This window comes from Histomonas meleagridis (assembly GCF_020186115.1).
Source record: "Histomonas meleagridis strain 2922-C6/04-10x chromosome Unknown contig_118, whole genome shotgun sequence".
Classification (NCBI taxonomy): domain Eukaryota; phylum Parabasalia; order Tritrichomonadida; family Dientamoebidae; genus Histomonas; species Histomonas meleagridis.
In genome coordinates, this window is record NW_027150758.1 from 618660 (window position 1) to 636679 (window position 18020).

The following is an 18020-nucleotide window of genomic DNA, read 5'->3' on the forward strand; positions in this document are numbered from 1 at the left end:
CGTTTACACAGCCTATCAGAATTTTGAGATGTATGGCCCCTGTTTCAAATTTCATTTCATTTAATGGCTGAACAAGAAAAACCTCGTCCTCAACCAGAGGTAGTTCCTCCACATGTTGTAAAACGTCTCGAAGTTTTTAAGTCACTCGAAGATAAAACACCAAAACCTGAAGCGAAAAAAATCACAGTTACACTCCTTCCATTAAACTCAACTTCCGAAAATGTTGACGGTGAAGCTATAGAAGCTACTGCAGGTGTAACTACACCACTCGAAATCATGAATGCTAAGTGCAAAGATTGCGGAGCATTTACTTGTCAAATCAATGGAAAAATGTGGGACTTAACTCGCCCAATTGTTGAAGATTGCAAAATTACCTTCATTACATTCGACGATGAACGTGGTAAAGAAGTTTTCTGGCATTCATCTGCTCATGTTCTTGGTGCATGCATTGAACAAGAACTTGGTGTCGAAATCGCAATTGGTCCAGCTACCGAGAACGGATTTTTCTATGACTTTGAACCACATCAAGAGAAGATTGACCCAGAATGTCTTGGAAGAATTCAAAAGAGATGCATCCAAATGTCAAAGAAGAAGGCTGACTACGAACGTAAGATGATCACTCGTGAAGATGCACTTGTTTTATTCGAATCCAACAAGTATAAGCAAGAAATTTTAACAAACCGTGTCGAACCAAATTCATTAGTTGCAGTTTACAGAACAGGAAACTTCATTGACCTTTGCCGTGGTCCACATATTATCAATGCTTCAATCATCAAATCATGGTATGTTATGGATGTATCAGGAAGCATTTGGAATGGTCATGCTGATCAAAAGATGAACAGAATCCGTGCCATTTCATTCCCATCAGAAGCCTTAATGAAGGAATACAAGAACTTCCTTCAAGAAGCTGCCAAACGTGATCACAGGAAGTTAGGTATTGATCACAATCTCTTCTTCTTCCACCCATGGAGCCCCGGATGTGCCTTTTGGTATCCAGATGGTGCCTATGTTTATCATAGACTCATGAAAATGATCCGTGAGCAATATAAGAAGCGTGGATACGTCGAAGTTATTACCCCCAACCTTTACTACGAGGATCTTTTCAAGACATCCGGCCACTGGGAGCACTATCAAGAAGACATGTTCCACTTCCCAATTGACGATGAACCTGTAACCGTCGATCCAACCGAAAAAACCGGCGGTTGTCCGTGCCAATGCGGCGGCGAAGCCCATCGTCGTGAAATGGGGCTTAAGCCAATGAACTGCCCTGGCCACTGCCTTGTCTTCCGTTCCAAGACCCGCTCTTTCCGCGAAATGCCAATCCGTATGGCCGAATTTGGTGTCATCCATCGTAACGAAGCTACTGGCGCTCTTTCAGGGCTTACTCGTGTTCGTCGCTTTGTCCAAGATGATGCCCACATCTTTGCCCGTGTTGATCAAATCCAAACAGAAATCAGTGATGTTCTTGATTTCATGAAAGAAGTATATGACTACTTCGGAATGACGCTTGAGTTCACTCTTTCCACCATTAACATGGAAAAGTACATGGGCGATCTCAAAGTTTGGGAAACAGCCACCAACATGTTGCGTCAATCCCTTATTGATGGCAAGCATGAATTCAAGGAAATGCCTGGTGAAGCTGCATTCTATGGCCCTAAGATTGACTGCCTTGTCAAGGACTGCCTCGGCCGTAAGCACCAGCTCGCAACTGTCCAACTTGACTTCCAACTTCCCGAGAAGTTCAACTTGGAATACGTTGATTCACAAAACAAGCCACAGCGCCCAGTCATGATTCACCGCGCAGTCCTTGGCTCGCTCGAACGCTTCATGGGCATTGCAGTTGAACACTTTGCCGCACGATTCCCATTCTGGCTCAGCCCGCATCAAATTGTTCTTATTCCACAGAACGAGTCGAAGCCAGAGCATGTTGAGCATTGCCAAAAGTTGTGGAAGATTTTCCATGATGAAGACTTCACTTGCACGATCGATACATCCTCTGCGAAGTTACTTAAGAAGATTGCCGTCGCACGAAAGAACACTTTAGCGCATGCAATATTAGTTGTCGGTGACCGAGAAATCGCTGATGGAACAGTTTCTGTAAGATGGTGGAATATGCCCGAAAAGGCAAAGATTGAACCAATGCCACTTGAGAAGTTCCTCGAACAAATCAGAGAAATGGTTGCTAATTACAAGTAAGTAAAATGGTGTTCAATCACATTTTATGTATACATTCAAATATTTCTGTGGTGTTGAATAAAACCGTCGAAATCACTTCAAAAGTTCGTTCGGTTTTGGAAGACGTTTGCGCCCTCGTACGATACCTCAGAGAGCGGAAAGTACGCAAGAACTTCGTCGTGGACGTTGCCCTCGAAGACACAATTGGATATCTTGAGTTGACCACAATCTGATTGAAGAAGAACGGAGCGACCGTTAAGTTTGCCTTGATTACGATTTCCATAAAAGATGCAATCACGAAGAACACCTACGTAAAGAAGATGATAACTGGTGAACCCAGCACCATAGTCAGTGGCTGTGTTATTTATAAATGAAACATGATCGAAAATACGTTCGGCTGGTTTGTGAGTATAGTCGAAAAGTGCCGCGTATCGGTGGGCTTTGTTATTTGAAAAAGTGGAAAATTTAACGGTTCCGTGATTGTGTTGAAGACGAACACCTCCAACCCATGAATCAGCAGCGTTGAAAGAAAAGTTAGAATTAATGATATTCCCAACATTGGAAGCTTCGTGGCCATCAAACATCATGGCACCAAACTTATATGCACTACTATATTCGATCAATGAGTTGTTAAATATAATTGAAGGAGAATCAGATATTTCAACACTCCCTGAATAAAGTGCTTTGTTATGAGAAAAAATACACATGTCGATTTTGACATTGCATTGAATGATTTGAACAGCACCTGCAGAAGAAAATAACTGCTTTGTAGTCTCTTTAAAAATGGATTTGGTGATGGTAACATCCATGTTTTTCCCTTGTTTTATTATTTTTGTATTGTTATGTTCATTAAAAATTACATTATTTTGTGAACCAAGACGGATCGGAGTCGAAATGTATCTCATAAATGATGACTCTGAAAGATGAAATTTTTGGAATCTATTTAAAAATGCAAAAGTAGGAATAATCTGATTTATCTGTAATTTTGAAAGAAAATAGCTATTACTATTTTGTGTTGTGGAATGTGACAAGAATGGAGACCCTGATATCAAGTTTGTTAAGGCTAGATGTAGAAGAGTCACATTCATCAAATTAACGTTCTCGTACGTCACATTTTGAAATATTTAATGAAATCTTGCTGAAATGTGCATTTAGTCATCAAAACTATTTTTTTTTTCTTGATTTATGATTATTAAAATAATAGCTTGGACTATATTTATAAAATTTCCTTAATAATTACTTTTAAATTTTTATTATAAATAATTGAAGTTGTATTATATCAAAATGCATCATAGAATTTTAAATAATATGGATGCAAAAAAAATTAATTGATCTCAAAAATACTACTAAAAAATTTAAAAATAGAATGCTGTTATGCATAACAGATGTAAGTAAAATTTTTTGAAATGATTAATGTTATATACAGTTTTATTGATTTGCATTAAGAAAACTTTGAAGAACTTCAACAACTTTAGAATGTTGTCTAGAAGTTGCATATGTAAGTGCTGTATGAAATAGTTGGTATAAATTCCTTAAAAAGGATTTAAAATTAAGATGAGTATACACTATTTTAATATTATCAAAAAATCATTTTTTAATTTGACATTAATTCCTTGCTGCTCAAGAAGTAGTTTTACTATTCCTAAATAACCACTTGAAGATGCGTACATAAGTGCTGTATCAAGTTAACATAATGAATTCCAATTATATTTTTAAAACATCAAACTGTTGTAAAAATCTTCGAGTTTGAAATTTTAATATTTTTTTCATTTATATTAATATCTTCATGATGAAGAAGTTTTTGAACTGCTTTAATATTACCAACTTGAGACGCAATCATAAGGGCTGTATTATTTAAATTAATAAAATTCCATATTTTTAAAAGAAGTATGATATGATTGAAAATAATATCAATATGAATAAATAAAAATCTTTTATATTTACATTAATTCCTTGTTTGCTTAAAAGAATCTTGATAATTTTTATATAATTATATTTCAAAGAGATCATAAGTGTTGTTTCGATTGATTAAAATGAATTTCATCTTTCAAAGTTTTTATCAGTACAGTTTCAAATTATGAAAATAAATTCCAAATTTTGGAATGAAATCAAAAAATATTAAAACAAAATTTGTTTTTCGTAAGGAAACATTTTTAGCATTAACATCAATTTCTTTATGTTCAAGAAGTAACTTAACTATTTCTATATGACCATTGTAAGATGCTTTCATCAGTGCTGTATAAAATAATTTAAATAATTTCCAAATATGATTTTAAAATATTAAAATATTAAAACAAATTTTAAATAAAACAAATAAATATCTTTAGCATTAACATCAATTCCATTTTGTTTAATAAGTAATTTAACTATTTCTATATGACCATTGTAAGATGCTTTCATAAGTGTTGTTTCAAATAATTTAAATAATTTCCAAATATTATATAAAAATATTAAAATATTAAAACAAATTTTAAATAAAACAAATAAATATCTTTAGCATTAATAATTCCTTTATGTTCAAGAAGTAATTTAACTAATTCTATATGACCATTTTCAGATGCATAAATAAGTGCTGTACCAAATCATTTAAATAATTTCCAAATATTATTTTGAAATATACCAAAATTATTAAAATAAATATCAAATAAAACAAATAAATATCTTTAGCATTAATATCAATTCCTTTTTGTTCAAGAAGTATTTTAACGATTTCTGTATAACCTTTTGCAGATGCCAATATAAGTGCTGTTTGAAATAATTTAAATAATTTCCAAATATTATTAAGAAATATCAAATTACCAAAATAAAAATTATCTTTAGCATTAATATAAATTCCTTCTTGTTCAAGAAGTAATTTAACTATTCCTGTATAACCATTTATAGATGCTTTCATAAGTGCTGTAAAAAATAACTTAAATAATTTCTAAATATTATTTTGAAATACCAAAAAATTAAAATAAATTTCAAATGAAAGAAATAAATTGCTTTGACATTAATATCAATTCCTTTTTGTTTAAGAAGTAATTTAACTATTTCTATGTACCCATTTTCAGATGCTTTAATAAGTGCTGTTTCAAATAATTTAAATAATTTCTAATTATTATTTTGAAATATGCAAAAATTGTTAAAATAAATTTTAAATAAGACAAATAAATATCTTTAGCATTAATGTCAATTCCTTTTTGTTCAAGAAGTAATTTAACTATTTCTGTATGACCTTTTTCAGATGCAAATAAAAGTGCTGTTCGAAATATTTAAAATAATTTCCAAATATTATTTTGAAATATAAAACCATTAAAACATATTATAACCAAAACAAATAAATATCTTTAGCATTAATATCAATTCCTTCTTGTTTAAGAAGTAATTTAACTATTTCTATATGACCATTTTCAGATGCTTTAATAAGTGCTGTTTCAAATAACTTAAATAATTTCTAAATATTATTTTGAAATATACAAAAATTGTTAAAATAAATTCTAGATAAACCAAAAAAATGTCTTTAGCATTAACATCAATTCCTTTTTGCATAAGAAGTAATTTAATAATTTCTTTATGACCTTTTTCAGATGCACGAATAAGTGCTGTTTTATTACATAATTTAAACAAATTATAAGTGATGAAAATAATTTTCAAATTTTTGAAAGAAATTTTAAATAAAACAATTAAATGTCTTTAGCATTAATATCAATTCCTTTTTGCATAAGAAGTAATTTAACTATTTCTGTATTACCTTTTTCAGATGCAAATATAAGTGCTGTTCTAAATAATTTAAATAATTTCCAAATATTATTTTGAAATAAAAAACTATTAAAGCATATTATAACCAAAACAAATAAATATCTTTAGCATTAATATTTGCATTTTTTTCAAGAAGAAATTTAACTATTTTAATATGGTCATTTTCAGATGCCTCCATAAGTGCAGTTAGAAACAAATGAAATAAACATATAATTATGAGAATCAATTTGAAATAAAACAAATAAACATCTGAACTTGTTTGATCAATGTTAATTTTATATTGGTTAACAATCCATTGTACTGTTTCAAAGTAACCTTTATAAGATGCTTTTAAAAATTGTGTATTATATTTTTCAAATAAATTAAGGAAACTTAAAACAAACATAAAGAAATTAAAAAAAACTTGAAATCATTTTAATATATATTTTTTGACTTTTTATCAGAAGTGCTTTTTTCAAGCATATATTTAACGACTTCATAATTTCGTGATGTATATGAAGAATTGAAAATGCTTAAAAAAGTTTGTTGGTTTTTAAGATAACGATCAAGAAAGTATATATTTCCAATTTTTGCTGCTATTCCTATACATCCACTTATTTTTAAGCCAATTGATTTTAAAAATATAAATGTATTGAAGTTACTATACTTTAAGCAAAGAATTCCTAAATTGTTTAAATCTATAATTTTATTGTTTTTGTTTTCATAAAGATAACGAAAGATATCATTTCGATGAAACTCAATAGCAATTTCATATGAATTCTCAAATTTCGAATTATTTTGTTCACATAAATGAATAATTTCAAGATTTCCACCTGCAATTGCATATTTACCTGCGTTTTCTAGATTAGAACCATTTAAAAGTAAATATTTAAAACATTTAACTGATCCAAAAAATGCTGCATAATCAACTAAAGAAACATTTTCTTTATTTATGAATGAATATCTTTCGTAAAATGATGGTTTAATTATTTGATTATAATCAAAATTTGTTTGTGACGACATTTCTTGAAGTTTTTCGATTTCATCAATTCGAATTATTTTTGAAATTTCATTCGGATTAACTCCTTCTTTAACATATTTCTTATGAAGTTCCCAATCATTCTTTGATAGTTCTTCAAAGTTCGAGAAAAATTGTTCATAAAATTTATATTTACATCTCTGAATTTCTTCATTTGTATAATAATTTGCAAAATATAATGATTTCTTTTCTTCAATGAAATCTGGTTGAATAAGTTCATGCTCAATCATTTTTGATAGTAAATAACATGATTCTTGTGATTTTGACTTAATTAAATAGCTCTTAAAAACATAAAATATTGTATAGCTTTGAATATTTTTTTCTAGTTCTTCAATATGTTTTAAAAAATTTAAATATAAAATTATTTCATTTCTTTGTGAGACAAATGCAATATAAATTAACCTACTTATTAAATAATTGAATGAATAAGGAAAATTATTGTCAAAAAATACAAACGCAGATTGAGATGATGATTGAACATTATCCTCATTTAGTTCAAAAATTATATTTTCAAGCGTTTGCAATGGAGCTGTGTTCTTTTTTGAATTTAATTTTCTTGAATTCATAGGTAATTTTTGGTTTACTTTTGTGGCCCTTTTGGGGTTTGGGGTTGGAATTTTTTGATAAATATTTGAAGAATTTCTGTTAATAGGAGATTTTTTCATTAAATCTATTAATAGATCTAACATTTTTGTATAAAACATTGAATTTATAGCGACCGTTTTGGTCATGCCGATAGATATTTACACCATATCACTTTTTTCATTTTGTAAGAATTGTTGAATTAGAGAAAATTGACAGTACGATAAAAAAAGTAATTGAATTTAATAAAATTTTCTGTTTGGCAGTTTCTGCCATACATTTGAATACTTTACTCAACAAAGTCAAAAAAGTTCTCGATTAATGCTTTACTAAAAATTTAATATCATCATTGCAGCGTGGGTGCCATTGCTTTGCTATTGCTAATTTTCAATTTTTGGGAAAATTATATAATATTATTAAATATTTCAATCTATTTCAAAACTAATATCGAAACAAACGAAATAAAACGAAATAAAAAGAGATTTAAAATAGAATAGTTTGTTCTTTTTGACTGATTTTGGAATTTATAGAAATCAGATTATTTTAATAATTTTTTAAATTTGTATTGATTCAAACCCTTACATCTATCACACTTCTAGTTTTATTTTTTAATGTAAAGAAATTTTAATATTGTTTCCATATAGCAGGAGGAAGGTGAAAACTTGGAACGATCGGTGTAATTAAAAGAAATTACTTTTCTGTAGTTTTCAATTTGAACACGTTATTCCAGATTATTTCGTTTCAATTTCATTCAAATAATTCAATAGGATGACCAAACAAAGAGTGGCCAATTAGTGATATCACTTTAACTTCACTTTAATAAAATGGCTATTACTGCAATTAAGGTTCACGATGACTGCATGCCAGTTTGGAATGATATAAAGCTCGGACACAAGTATCGTTATGTAATTTTCACATTCAGTGATGATCTTGAATATATCGTAGTTGAAAAGACAGCTCCAAAAGAAAAAACTTATGATGATTTCCTTGATGATCTTCCACAACGAGATGTTCGCTATGCTGTTTATGATTTTGACTTCACTGCTGAAGATGGAACAAATCGTAACAGGCTTGTCTTCGTTGTTTGGGCTCCAGATATTGCTCCAGTAAAGAGGAAGATGCTCGTTGCTTCCACCAAGGCTTCACTTAAGAATGCTCTCGCCGGTGTTTCATTAGAACTTCAAGCTACTGATGATTCCGAAATTCAAGAATCAGAAATGCTTGCCAAGTGCCTTGCTTCCACAAAGTAAAGACTCTTTAGATTTAACGATATTGAATTTTTTGGTTTTTGTGAGAATAAAATAAATCTCTGCATTACAATGGTAAAGCCGATTTGTTTTAAAATTAAATATGTTCCTATTAAATCTTTTCTTTATAAAAATTAATTTGATTTTAACTTAGAATCATACAAAATAAAGCTAATATGTATGGAGCTTAGCATAATTATTTTCATTCAATTTTATTGACGGATTTAAAAACGTTCATTGTTAAATGAATATTAGCCCTGCAAAAAAGAAGCTCTTAGATCAATACAAACGTCTTCAAAAAGAAGATAAGGATGTCGCTGGTGTTAAGGCCGCTCCTTCTCCCGATAATATAATGGAATGGAATGCAATCATTTCTGGACCACCAGATACTATCTGGGAAGGAGGCGTTTTCAAAATGAAGCTAGAATTTACAGAAGACTATCCACAAACAGCTCCAATTGTTAAGTTTGTTACACCAATTTTTCATCCAAATGTATATGGTAATGGAAAAATTTGTGTTGATACTCTTCAAAAAGAATGGTCTCCATATTATACAATAGCTGCCTTACTGCAGTGCATTCGTTCTCTATTAAATGAACCAAATCCCGATTCTCCTGCTAATATAGAAGCTTCAGATATGTATAAAGCATACATAAAAGCCAAAGAAGAAGGTGTTGAAAACAATGAATATGTTAAAAAAGTTCGTGCATGTGTTGAAGAATCAATTCGATTAAATCAAATTTAATAAACATACTTTAAGCATTACTTCATCACTCCAATGTAAAAATGATTTAATTCTTTTCCGTGTCAACATTTTAAAAATTGTCTAAAATTTCAAAATCCGATTACTTGATTTAATTCTTAGTTTCATATCATTAAACACATTTTCAAATATTTGGAAGTTTTCTTTGTACGAAAATGTTGAAGAGAATAACAAATTTAAAAAAATTACAAAAAATTTTATTATTTCATTCAACAAATAATGGTTTATTCAACCACCAGCATCAGACACATTATCTGTATTCAAGTCATCATTTTGATTACCTTCTTGAAATGTTGAAATTATTACACTTTTTCTAATTCTTATGAACCACTTGGCACAAGACTCCTTATCCAATCCCTTCAAGTACACCTTCTTAATATTAGGTAATATATTTGGAATACCTTTGTCAAATGATACATTTTGAATCTGATCATTTTTAGCAGTGATCACAATCACGTTATCCTTACTTTCAAGGTTAACGTCAACCTCAGTCAACTGTATCATTCCCTGTGGTTGATCTTTACTTGATTGTGAATCATCTTTGAAGTAATATAAACAGGAATTCGTTAAGACAAAGTACTTTTTCGTAAACTTGCTGAATTTCTTTCCCATCTTCAACTGAACATACCCCTTCAATTTCGGCGCCGATAGAGCCATGAATTCGTTTGATGAGTTGGAAAATTTAAACGGATTTTCCTTCAGTTCGTTGTACATTTTGGCTAAGTCATTGTCTGTAATGTCTTTACTATCATTTAATGAGCCCCTAGTGTTTTGAATGAATTGCTGACATGTCATTCGACGTTGAACGTTTGGATTATGTAAATCTGAATTTAACATAATTAAAGCAAATGATAATATATAAGGATTTTCATCATTGGAAAACTTGCCAGGGTTTTGCCTCATGTAACATTGAGAAAATGATTGAACAACACGATCAATTTGTTGAGCTTCACCAGGTAAATACAATGGTCCGCTTAATGACCTTCGCATTGCATCGACAAAGTCAGTCCTCAAGTCAATTTGATTGAAATATTCGTCCAAAATTTGACTGTTTTCTTTTCGAGATAAATAATCTCCGATGACTTCGCCTAAAAGTCCTTTTACGTGATGCATAAGAAATGCTATCGACTCAGGCGTCTTGTCTTTGCGATAAAAGTCACATAATAAGCCGATGTTTTTGCTGGGATGAGTATTGAATTGATAGACAACTTCGATTTCGGCATCTTCTTTTTCCAATTGGTCATAGATCTCTTCGAACTCTTCTTCGTATTCGCCAGTGGAGTTTAAAATCGAAGGAATCTTAAACGGAGTATCATCAGATTTGAAAAATTGAGAATAATTCGACGGATGTGTGGTGGCTGGTAATGAACTTAAGGCGCTTTTGCTTTGTTTGGAGACAAATGACCGATTACGTGATTTGTTGACCTTACGAACGATTCGTTTGTTCTTGGCAACCCGGCGATGACCGTGCTCAGAATCGGTAGCGGATCCTTCGGATTTCCGGACTAATACTCGTCGACGAGCGGGACGTGCTGAGCGTTTATTTCGTTCGGACGTATTACTACTTTCATCACGACGTCTCTTTCGGCGTGAATCGCTATCAGCATTGGACTTAGGAGAGGTGGATTCGGTCTCGGATTCTCTAATTGTGCTATCATCTTGAGATGTTTCATCATGACTATTTCCATCAGAATCTGGTTCTTGAGATGTGGGGTCATTTGGAAGAGTTGATGGCGTGAGTTTAGTTTTTTTGATTACTACTCTTTTCTTTTTGTTTGAAGGAGGTGGACTTTCATTTTGTTCTGAACTATTAGATTGAATTTGCTCACGAAAACCGACACGATATGGTGGAAGTGGTAAGTCATTGACAGCTTGGAGTGGTTTGAGTGATTTAGTAAGATATGTTGGAATTGGTACACCTGACTCAGCATTTGAAGATAAAGCTGATGGTGGTGACGTAGGTGGAGGTCGAGCTGGTGGTGGTCTAGCAGGTGGAGGTTTTACTGGTGGTGGTTTAATTGGAGGAGGCTGTGTTTTAGGAGGTTGAGTTTTTGGTAAATTAGTTTCTTCACTAGAAGAGGATGATTCTTCCGAGCTGCTATTTTCTGTTGATTTTTGTGAGCTTTCTTCTTCGCTCATTTGTTTAATGCTGCTGATTAATGGTCAGAAATTTGTGTAGTCTCAGAAAAATCTATGTACGGTACGTTAAAAAGCTGCTGAATATTGAAAACAACCGTTTTTTGAGAGATCAGGTTTGCGTGACAGAGTTATCAAAAATCTGCCATCTGAATTTTCAATAGTTTAAAACAGGGGGATCCATTTAATGATATCAAAATACCTCAGTTTATTACGATGTACAAAATCTAAAGGTAAAATTTTATTGCTGTATTAAAAATTTCATTTCAACATTTTATAAAGTTGGTTTCGGTGAAGTTTAATTTATGTTTTTTTTTAGTTTTGGTTTTTATGTTGGCAATAAAACATTTTCTAAATAATGTCAAGCGACTTGAATAGTACAAAAAAATAAAATTTCTCTATTTTTGTACATTCTGATGGCACACAAACAAACGAGTTGAAAATTAAATCGCACTGTTAGACATTGAAATTTCAATTTGCTAAAAGTCAAAGCAATTTCAATAATGTTGTTTCAATATATTCATAACTTTACATACGTTTAAACAAAGCGACATTTTTTTCCTTTCCATAATTCATGCATATTCGTTACTGTTTCAAAACAAATTGCAAATGAGTCATTCATACTGTTTGATTTTCTTATGTAGTTAAAATTTTCCTTTCCAATTATAATCGATTATAATTTTATGAAAATATATTACATTTTTGCTACCAAGGTTTTTACAGCAGGTGAGAAGTGAAGTGTTAGCCGATATAGAAATTGAATGCAGTTAACGATTGTTTCTCTTTCAATAATTTCGAAAACGGCTCATTATGATCGGAATCGGTTAAAACATTTTCTTGATCTTACATTGCCTAATTGTATACTTTAGACATTGTTTTTACATTTCGATAAAGTATACAAATCTATTGTTACTCCTGCTTTATTGCGGTTATTGAGTTTTTGAATGTCCGAAGTAAACTATTCAAACCTTAACTTTCGCCCTTCAAAAAAATCCAACCGTTTTTCTATGAAACCGACTGCTTTTTCACATAAAACCACACGGTTTGCATTGAACAACGATGCCAGAAATCAACGTTAATTTTTAGCACCTTTCAAAAATGTTCGCAGATATTGAAAATTGTTCGACAAAACGGTGGACTTTTCAATTTTTCCCACCAAAATTCCTCTATGGAGAGCGAAGAAGAGGAAGAAACTCGTCTCTCAGTGTGGGGATGTTCATACAGATATGCTAGATTTACTTATAGGTATCCATGGGTTATTATTTTAATATGTTTGGCTTTTGTAATTGCAATGACATGTTGGTGGATCATAGTTTATGGAATTGAAATCACAGCAGAGATTGACAATTACAGATACAGTGGCCAACCAAGTGTTATTCCATATGATGCATTTGTTCAAGCATCAAAGGATACATATTACTCAACATATGACAGAATGTCCTCAACAATAGAAATGGATCAACAATCAAGTCAAACAGGTCTTGGGTTATTTGTATATGAAAGAGAAGGGCAAAATATCCTTGAACCTAAAGTTCTTAAAGACATTTGGGATATGGAAGATGAAATTTGGAATGATCCTCGATTCCCAGATTATTGTTTCAAACCAGGAAATTATTCTTCTGATGCCAATGTTGATCCTATTACAGGTTGTGCATATTTCCAATCAGTCATATATTATTTCAAGCAATTCCTTCAAGCGTTTCAATTCCCTGTTACTTCTGAAATCCTTAGCGATGAAGAACGTGCCCGCCCTATAATTCGCACCTTTCTCGAGCTCTTCCCTGAGATTCCCATTAATTTTCTGTCACGAGATTGTAATTCCACGCATCAATATTCGACCATTATGCGGACTCTTATCTCATTTGGGTTTCCGCTTAAAGGTTATCTTAACAAAGAAGATCGAAGTGATGAACAAAATGAAAAACTTCGAGATGTAGGTATTGATTTAGTCAAGCCATCAGAAGAAATTTTAAACAATGCTCCCAATGGATTACGTTCATATGATTATTTACCAGGAGTCATTGATTATAAGATATCACAATTAATATTATCCGAAGTTCTTTGGCTTATCGGGTCATTTGGATGTGTGATTGTTTTTGCCTTCATCAAAATCGGATCAATTACATTAGCGCTCTCAGGTGTCGTTGGCGTCTTTTTCAATATTCCATCGGCGATAGCGGTTTGCTATTGTTTTGTGGGCATCAAAGTGTTTGATGCGATGAATGTCCTCGGTCTATTTTTGATATGCGGCGTTGGCGCTGACTCCATCTTCTTGTTGTATGACTTGTTAAGGCAAACGAAGAAGGTGAAAGGCGCAACACCAGAACTAAGGCTTGCGTATGCATGGCAACATGGACTTTCATCATTAGCAGTATCTTGTCTTACAAGTGCTGTTTGTTTCCTTTCTATGTGTACATCAGGAGCAAAAGTTTTGATTTATTTCGGTCTGTTTTGCTTCTTCGAACTTATCTTTGACTTCATATATACAATTACATGGTATTTTGCATTCCTTGCAATATATTTACGATTTTTAGAAAAGAAACAATGTTGTAAGAAGTCAGACCATAAAGAAGTTAAACATGAAGAGATAAATATTGAGGAATATCCTGATAAAGGAATCTTAGATTGTTTCCATAAGAAGCCGACATTTAATATCCAAGCGTCAGGACTTGACTTGAATTCATATTCCAAAGCAGAGAAATTTGTCCATAATTATGTAATACCAGTAATCTATTTTTATCGATTACCAATTGTAATCATAACTATAGTTGTCGCAATTGTTATGGGAGTAATGACATTTCGATTTACTCCTAAAGTCGAAATGACATTTTTAGATAGTAGTCATCCATTACAACATGGATATACAATTCTACTTAATTCATTCCATACATCAACTGATGACTTTTCGATGTTATATGTTTGTGGTATTAAACCAGAATTACATCCAACTGTTGGCGATTCATTAGAATATGGTAATTTTGGTGATCCAATATACTTCGATATGAACTTTAGGAATTCGACAGTCCAAAAGTTTTTATATGATGCATGTGCATTCATGGCTTCACGTGATGAAATCATTGAGCCAAGTGGTAGTACAGTTTGTCCTATTAATTATCTGAAAGAAGTCGTCGAAGCACGAAATTTAACATTTCCTGATTACGTCGATAACTTAAATGACGATGAATATAATGAGATAATGTTAGCTTTCCAAGACGCATTAAATTCATTAGGAGCTTCTGAACCTGATACTGACCCTGGCACAAGTTCTAAAGATACAATTGGATTTGGTGAAGATGGTAACTTATTATATATCGCTGTGAAGTCAGATATAATTTTACCTGAATCAATGGAGTCGTCACTTTTACACCAAATTTATAACAAAACGAGAGTAATACAAAATGAACTTCAAGAATTGGCACCTGATTCATTAAAACAATGTTATGTGACATCAGGTTGTTTCGTTCAAATGGAAACTCAAGACCAAATCACATCACAAGTCGTCTTAAACGTTGCCCTGTCAACGGTTTTCGCTATCGTGGTGATATTCATCATGACACTTTCCATAACGTACACAATTCTGTTCGCTATCTCTATCGTTTCGGTTATCTTCATTGTGTTTGGAGTTCTGTATTTGGTTGGATGGCAAGTGGGTATGAATGAGGCTGTGATGTTCACGATCGCTTCCGGATTTTGTACAGATTATATTGTGCATACTATGAACGCTATGGCACATGATGATAAGAATTCAAGATTTGGAAAAATACAAAGATCGTTAACAACGTACTTCTCACCTGTGTTCTCCGCTTTGATAACAACAATTTTGTCGGCAGTATTCTTGTATCCAGCAGAAATATTGATATTCCCACCGTTCGCGACATTTTTGATTATGAGTGGTGTGTTTGGTACATACAGTGGATTCATCTTCTTGCCAGCAATGGTGGGAATTGTGGCACCGAAACGCGGTGATAGATTAACAAAATTATGTCATAAGAAAAAGAAAGAAAAAGAATTGAAATCAATAACAGAAGAAACAGAAGGTTCAAACAAACCTCAAAAAGAAGAAGAATTAGAAGATTCCGAAAAATCTGGAGAATCTGGATTCGAAAATAATTCATCTTCAACATCATCATCATCTTCATGATCTTAGTTGGATCAATAATTTGTTGGTTCAATAAATTTAATAATATATTTTTTTCTCCTTTGCATACACAAAATAAAAATTGTTATAATTCAGTTTTCTGAAGTTTACAATACTTTTCTATAGTTTATTCATATGATTAAATTCTTCAGCGGCGACGTCACTGAACACGAAAACATAAAAAATTCGGCGCTGAGTGCAAATTGTAATGTATGCGAACGATTTATTACAATTAGTATAAGCAGTGCGACATATTGCGCGACATTATTTGGCACTGAAGCGCTTTCACTGTAAGCTCTGTGTCAAGGAATGATAGGAATGGCTTGAACACTGTTTTTATCACTGTTTTTTCTGGTTTGATTTTCCTTTTGATTTCAATTCCCGAATTTTCAACTACAATTGACGTTGGTTTCTTTGGGCATAAACATGGCTCATCAAACATATCATATGAAAATGATTCGCAAGTTAAATCAACATCTGTTAAATTAATTTCTCCATCATAATAATCACGTCTATCAATAATTGGTGATGACATCATGTCGACATCAAGGTCAAATGTAAAATCGCCAAAATTAGAATCCATGGAAACGCAACAAAAAAAATGTGATTCGCGGGAATTTGACGTTACAGACAGAAATTGGTATTCAATTATTGAATGGGATAATACGTTAAGGAATGGTTGCCGCGAACGAAGAAGTAACGGATATAACCGTGATGATAAAAAATTAATAAAATGAAAGTTGTTCACGTCTTTTATAAAATTCGGTTTTAAATTTTATGTTGGCAAGACAAACTATTTAATTTTCAAATAAAACTATGTAAAGATTTGAATTATGTATCAATTCTGAAAAAATGCATTAAGTAAAATTACAAAATGATAATGATAAAATCAAAACTTGGGTTGTTTACAGGATTTGAGACAATTTGTATCAATGAAATGAAGAATTTGATTAATTCCAATTTTAGATTGATTGATTAATTTAATTTTTTTTTACATTAAAGAGTTGATAAATATTAGATTCAAAAACTATTTTTAGATTAATTCTTTTGTTGGAAGATTGGAAATTTGTTTAATTCGAAGTTTTTGGCCAAAAAATTTTAACCGCTTTTCTTTTTGTAGAATGGAAAAGGAACAAGAAGAAGAACTTCTCCATCAAAACAAAAATGCTGGTAAATCCAATATACTCTTGATTTTCTTAGGTGTACAATTTATATATTTTATACTATTTTTAGCATCATTTCAAAATTCATTATTTTTCATTTTATACGCGATAACTGTTTTTATCTGCTTTATATTCAATAAATCTTATTTTGGCAGGAACCTCACCGGATTTTCATGGAAAATAAATCTATCTCAAGCATCACATTGGTCTTATCAAATCGAACCAGATCCATTTGTACCACGTAAAATCGACTCCAATGCGTTCTGGATCAGTCTCATTTTATCTGTTATTTCTTCTTTGATCGGAACCATAGTATTTATTGTACAAGAAAAGTATTTTATTTTTAGTTTTAGTTTACTTCTTACAGTTTTTCCTATTATAAACTACATTGCCTTCTCTAAGATACAGCAGATCGCAAACAAACAATCTGCGGATACAGTTCGCTCTGTTTTGCTTGGAAATGATTTGGTGATGCGATTTCCGATTATAGTGAAGAGGAGGAGGAGGAAGAGGAGGAACATCCAGATGTGCACCCGTGATCATGAGCTTCACCTGGGATGTTTAGCTTTCAATGTACTGATAATTTTCGCGCGATGAATTCTCTTAGAATGGGATGGGTCGTTATTGTCTGATGTGTTCTCGTTACATTGGACCCATTTCTGACTTTTCCAAGGGTTTGGAAGTGGATCTTCTGATATCGACGGTTCATAATCAATTTTGGTCGGGAAAATAAAATCGAATTCTTCATGAACACTGTCAACCCCAAAGAGGTCTTTGAGCGTTTCAATACCTTCTGTTGTCTGTTCTAGTTTTGATATTGTGAAATCGTTTAACTGTGCAATTGTGCTAACGATATTGGTAAGGTTTGTTTCTCGATAGTTAGAAACAGTTGCTAACGCTTCTTTCATGAGCATTTTTGATTCTGGATTGATTCTTGAATAAGCTTGTAGAGTAGGTTTGTCAAGTAACTCGATGATTTCATCCACTAGCTCATCCTTTTTAGGTTCAAAGGAAAACAAAAGTTTGTATAAACAACGGCAAAGGTTTTCATACAATT

General features: G+C 31.9%; 8 protein-coding genes across 8 annotated transcripts; 4 read left to right on the plus strand and 4 right to left on the minus strand.

Annotated features, from left to right (window-relative positions):
• Window positions 1-63: 63 nt before the first annotated feature.
• GO595_001019 (threonyl-tRNA synthetase) lies at window positions 64-2196 on the plus strand (the record flags this gene model as incomplete). The annotated part of the gene is made up of 1 exon (XM_067912847.1): window positions 64-2196. The coding sequence occupies one exon, from the start codon at window positions 64-66 to the stop codon at window positions 2194-2196; it is 2133 nt and encodes a 710-aa protein (XP_067778962.1).
• A 77-nt stretch (window positions 2197-2273) lies between these two features.
• GO595_001020 (adhesin-like protein) lies at window positions 2274-2984 on the minus strand (the record flags this gene model as incomplete). The annotated part of the gene is made up of 1 exon (XM_067912858.1): window positions 2274-2984. One exon carries the CDS (start codon window positions 2982-2984, stop codon window positions 2274-2276), a length of 711 nt encoding a protein of 236 aa, XP_067778963.1.
• Window positions 2985-8376: 5392 nt separating this feature from the next.
• On the plus strand, window positions 8377-8766 carry GO595_001021 (putative actophorin; the record flags this gene model as incomplete). Its single annotated transcript, XM_067912869.1, has 1 exon — window positions 8377-8766. One exon carries the CDS (start codon window positions 8377-8379, stop codon window positions 8764-8766), a length of 390 nt encoding a protein of 129 aa, XP_067778964.1.
• Window positions 8767-9007: 241 nt separating this feature from the next.
• GO595_001022 (ubiquitin-conjugating enzyme E2 2) lies at window positions 9008-9508 on the plus strand (the record flags this gene model as incomplete). The annotated part of the gene is made up of 1 exon (XM_067912880.1): window positions 9008-9508. One exon carries the CDS (start codon window positions 9008-9010, stop codon window positions 9506-9508), a length of 501 nt encoding a protein of 166 aa, XP_067778965.1.
• A 246-nt stretch (window positions 9509-9754) lies between these two features.
• GO595_001023 (Sec7 domain containing protein) lies at window positions 9755-11665 on the minus strand (the record flags this gene model as incomplete). Its single annotated transcript, XM_067912891.1, has 1 exon — window positions 9755-11665. One exon carries the CDS (start codon window positions 11663-11665, stop codon window positions 9755-9757), a length of 1911 nt encoding a protein of 636 aa, XP_067778966.1.
• A 1165-nt stretch (window positions 11666-12830) lies between these two features.
• Window positions 12831-15803, plus strand: GO595_001024 (dispatched-like protein; the record flags this gene model as incomplete). Its single annotated transcript, XM_067912902.1, has 1 exon — window positions 12831-15803. One exon carries the CDS (start codon window positions 12831-12833, stop codon window positions 15801-15803), a length of 2973 nt encoding a protein of 990 aa, XP_067778967.1.
• A 229-nt stretch (window positions 15804-16032) lies between these two features.
• Window positions 16033-16383, minus strand: GO595_001025 (uncharacterized protein; the record flags this gene model as incomplete). Its single annotated transcript, XM_067912913.1, has 1 exon — window positions 16033-16383. The coding sequence occupies one exon, from the start codon at window positions 16381-16383 to the stop codon at window positions 16033-16035; it is 351 nt and encodes a 116-aa protein (XP_067778968.1).
• Window positions 16384-17511: 1128 nt separating this feature from the next.
• On the minus strand, window positions 17512-17877 carry GO595_001026 (uncharacterized protein; the record flags this gene model as incomplete). The annotated part of the gene is made up of 1 exon (XM_067912924.1): window positions 17512-17877. The coding sequence occupies one exon, from the start codon at window positions 17875-17877 to the stop codon at window positions 17512-17514; it is 366 nt and encodes a 121-aa protein (XP_067778969.1).
• Window positions 17878-18020: the final 143 nt, after the last annotated feature.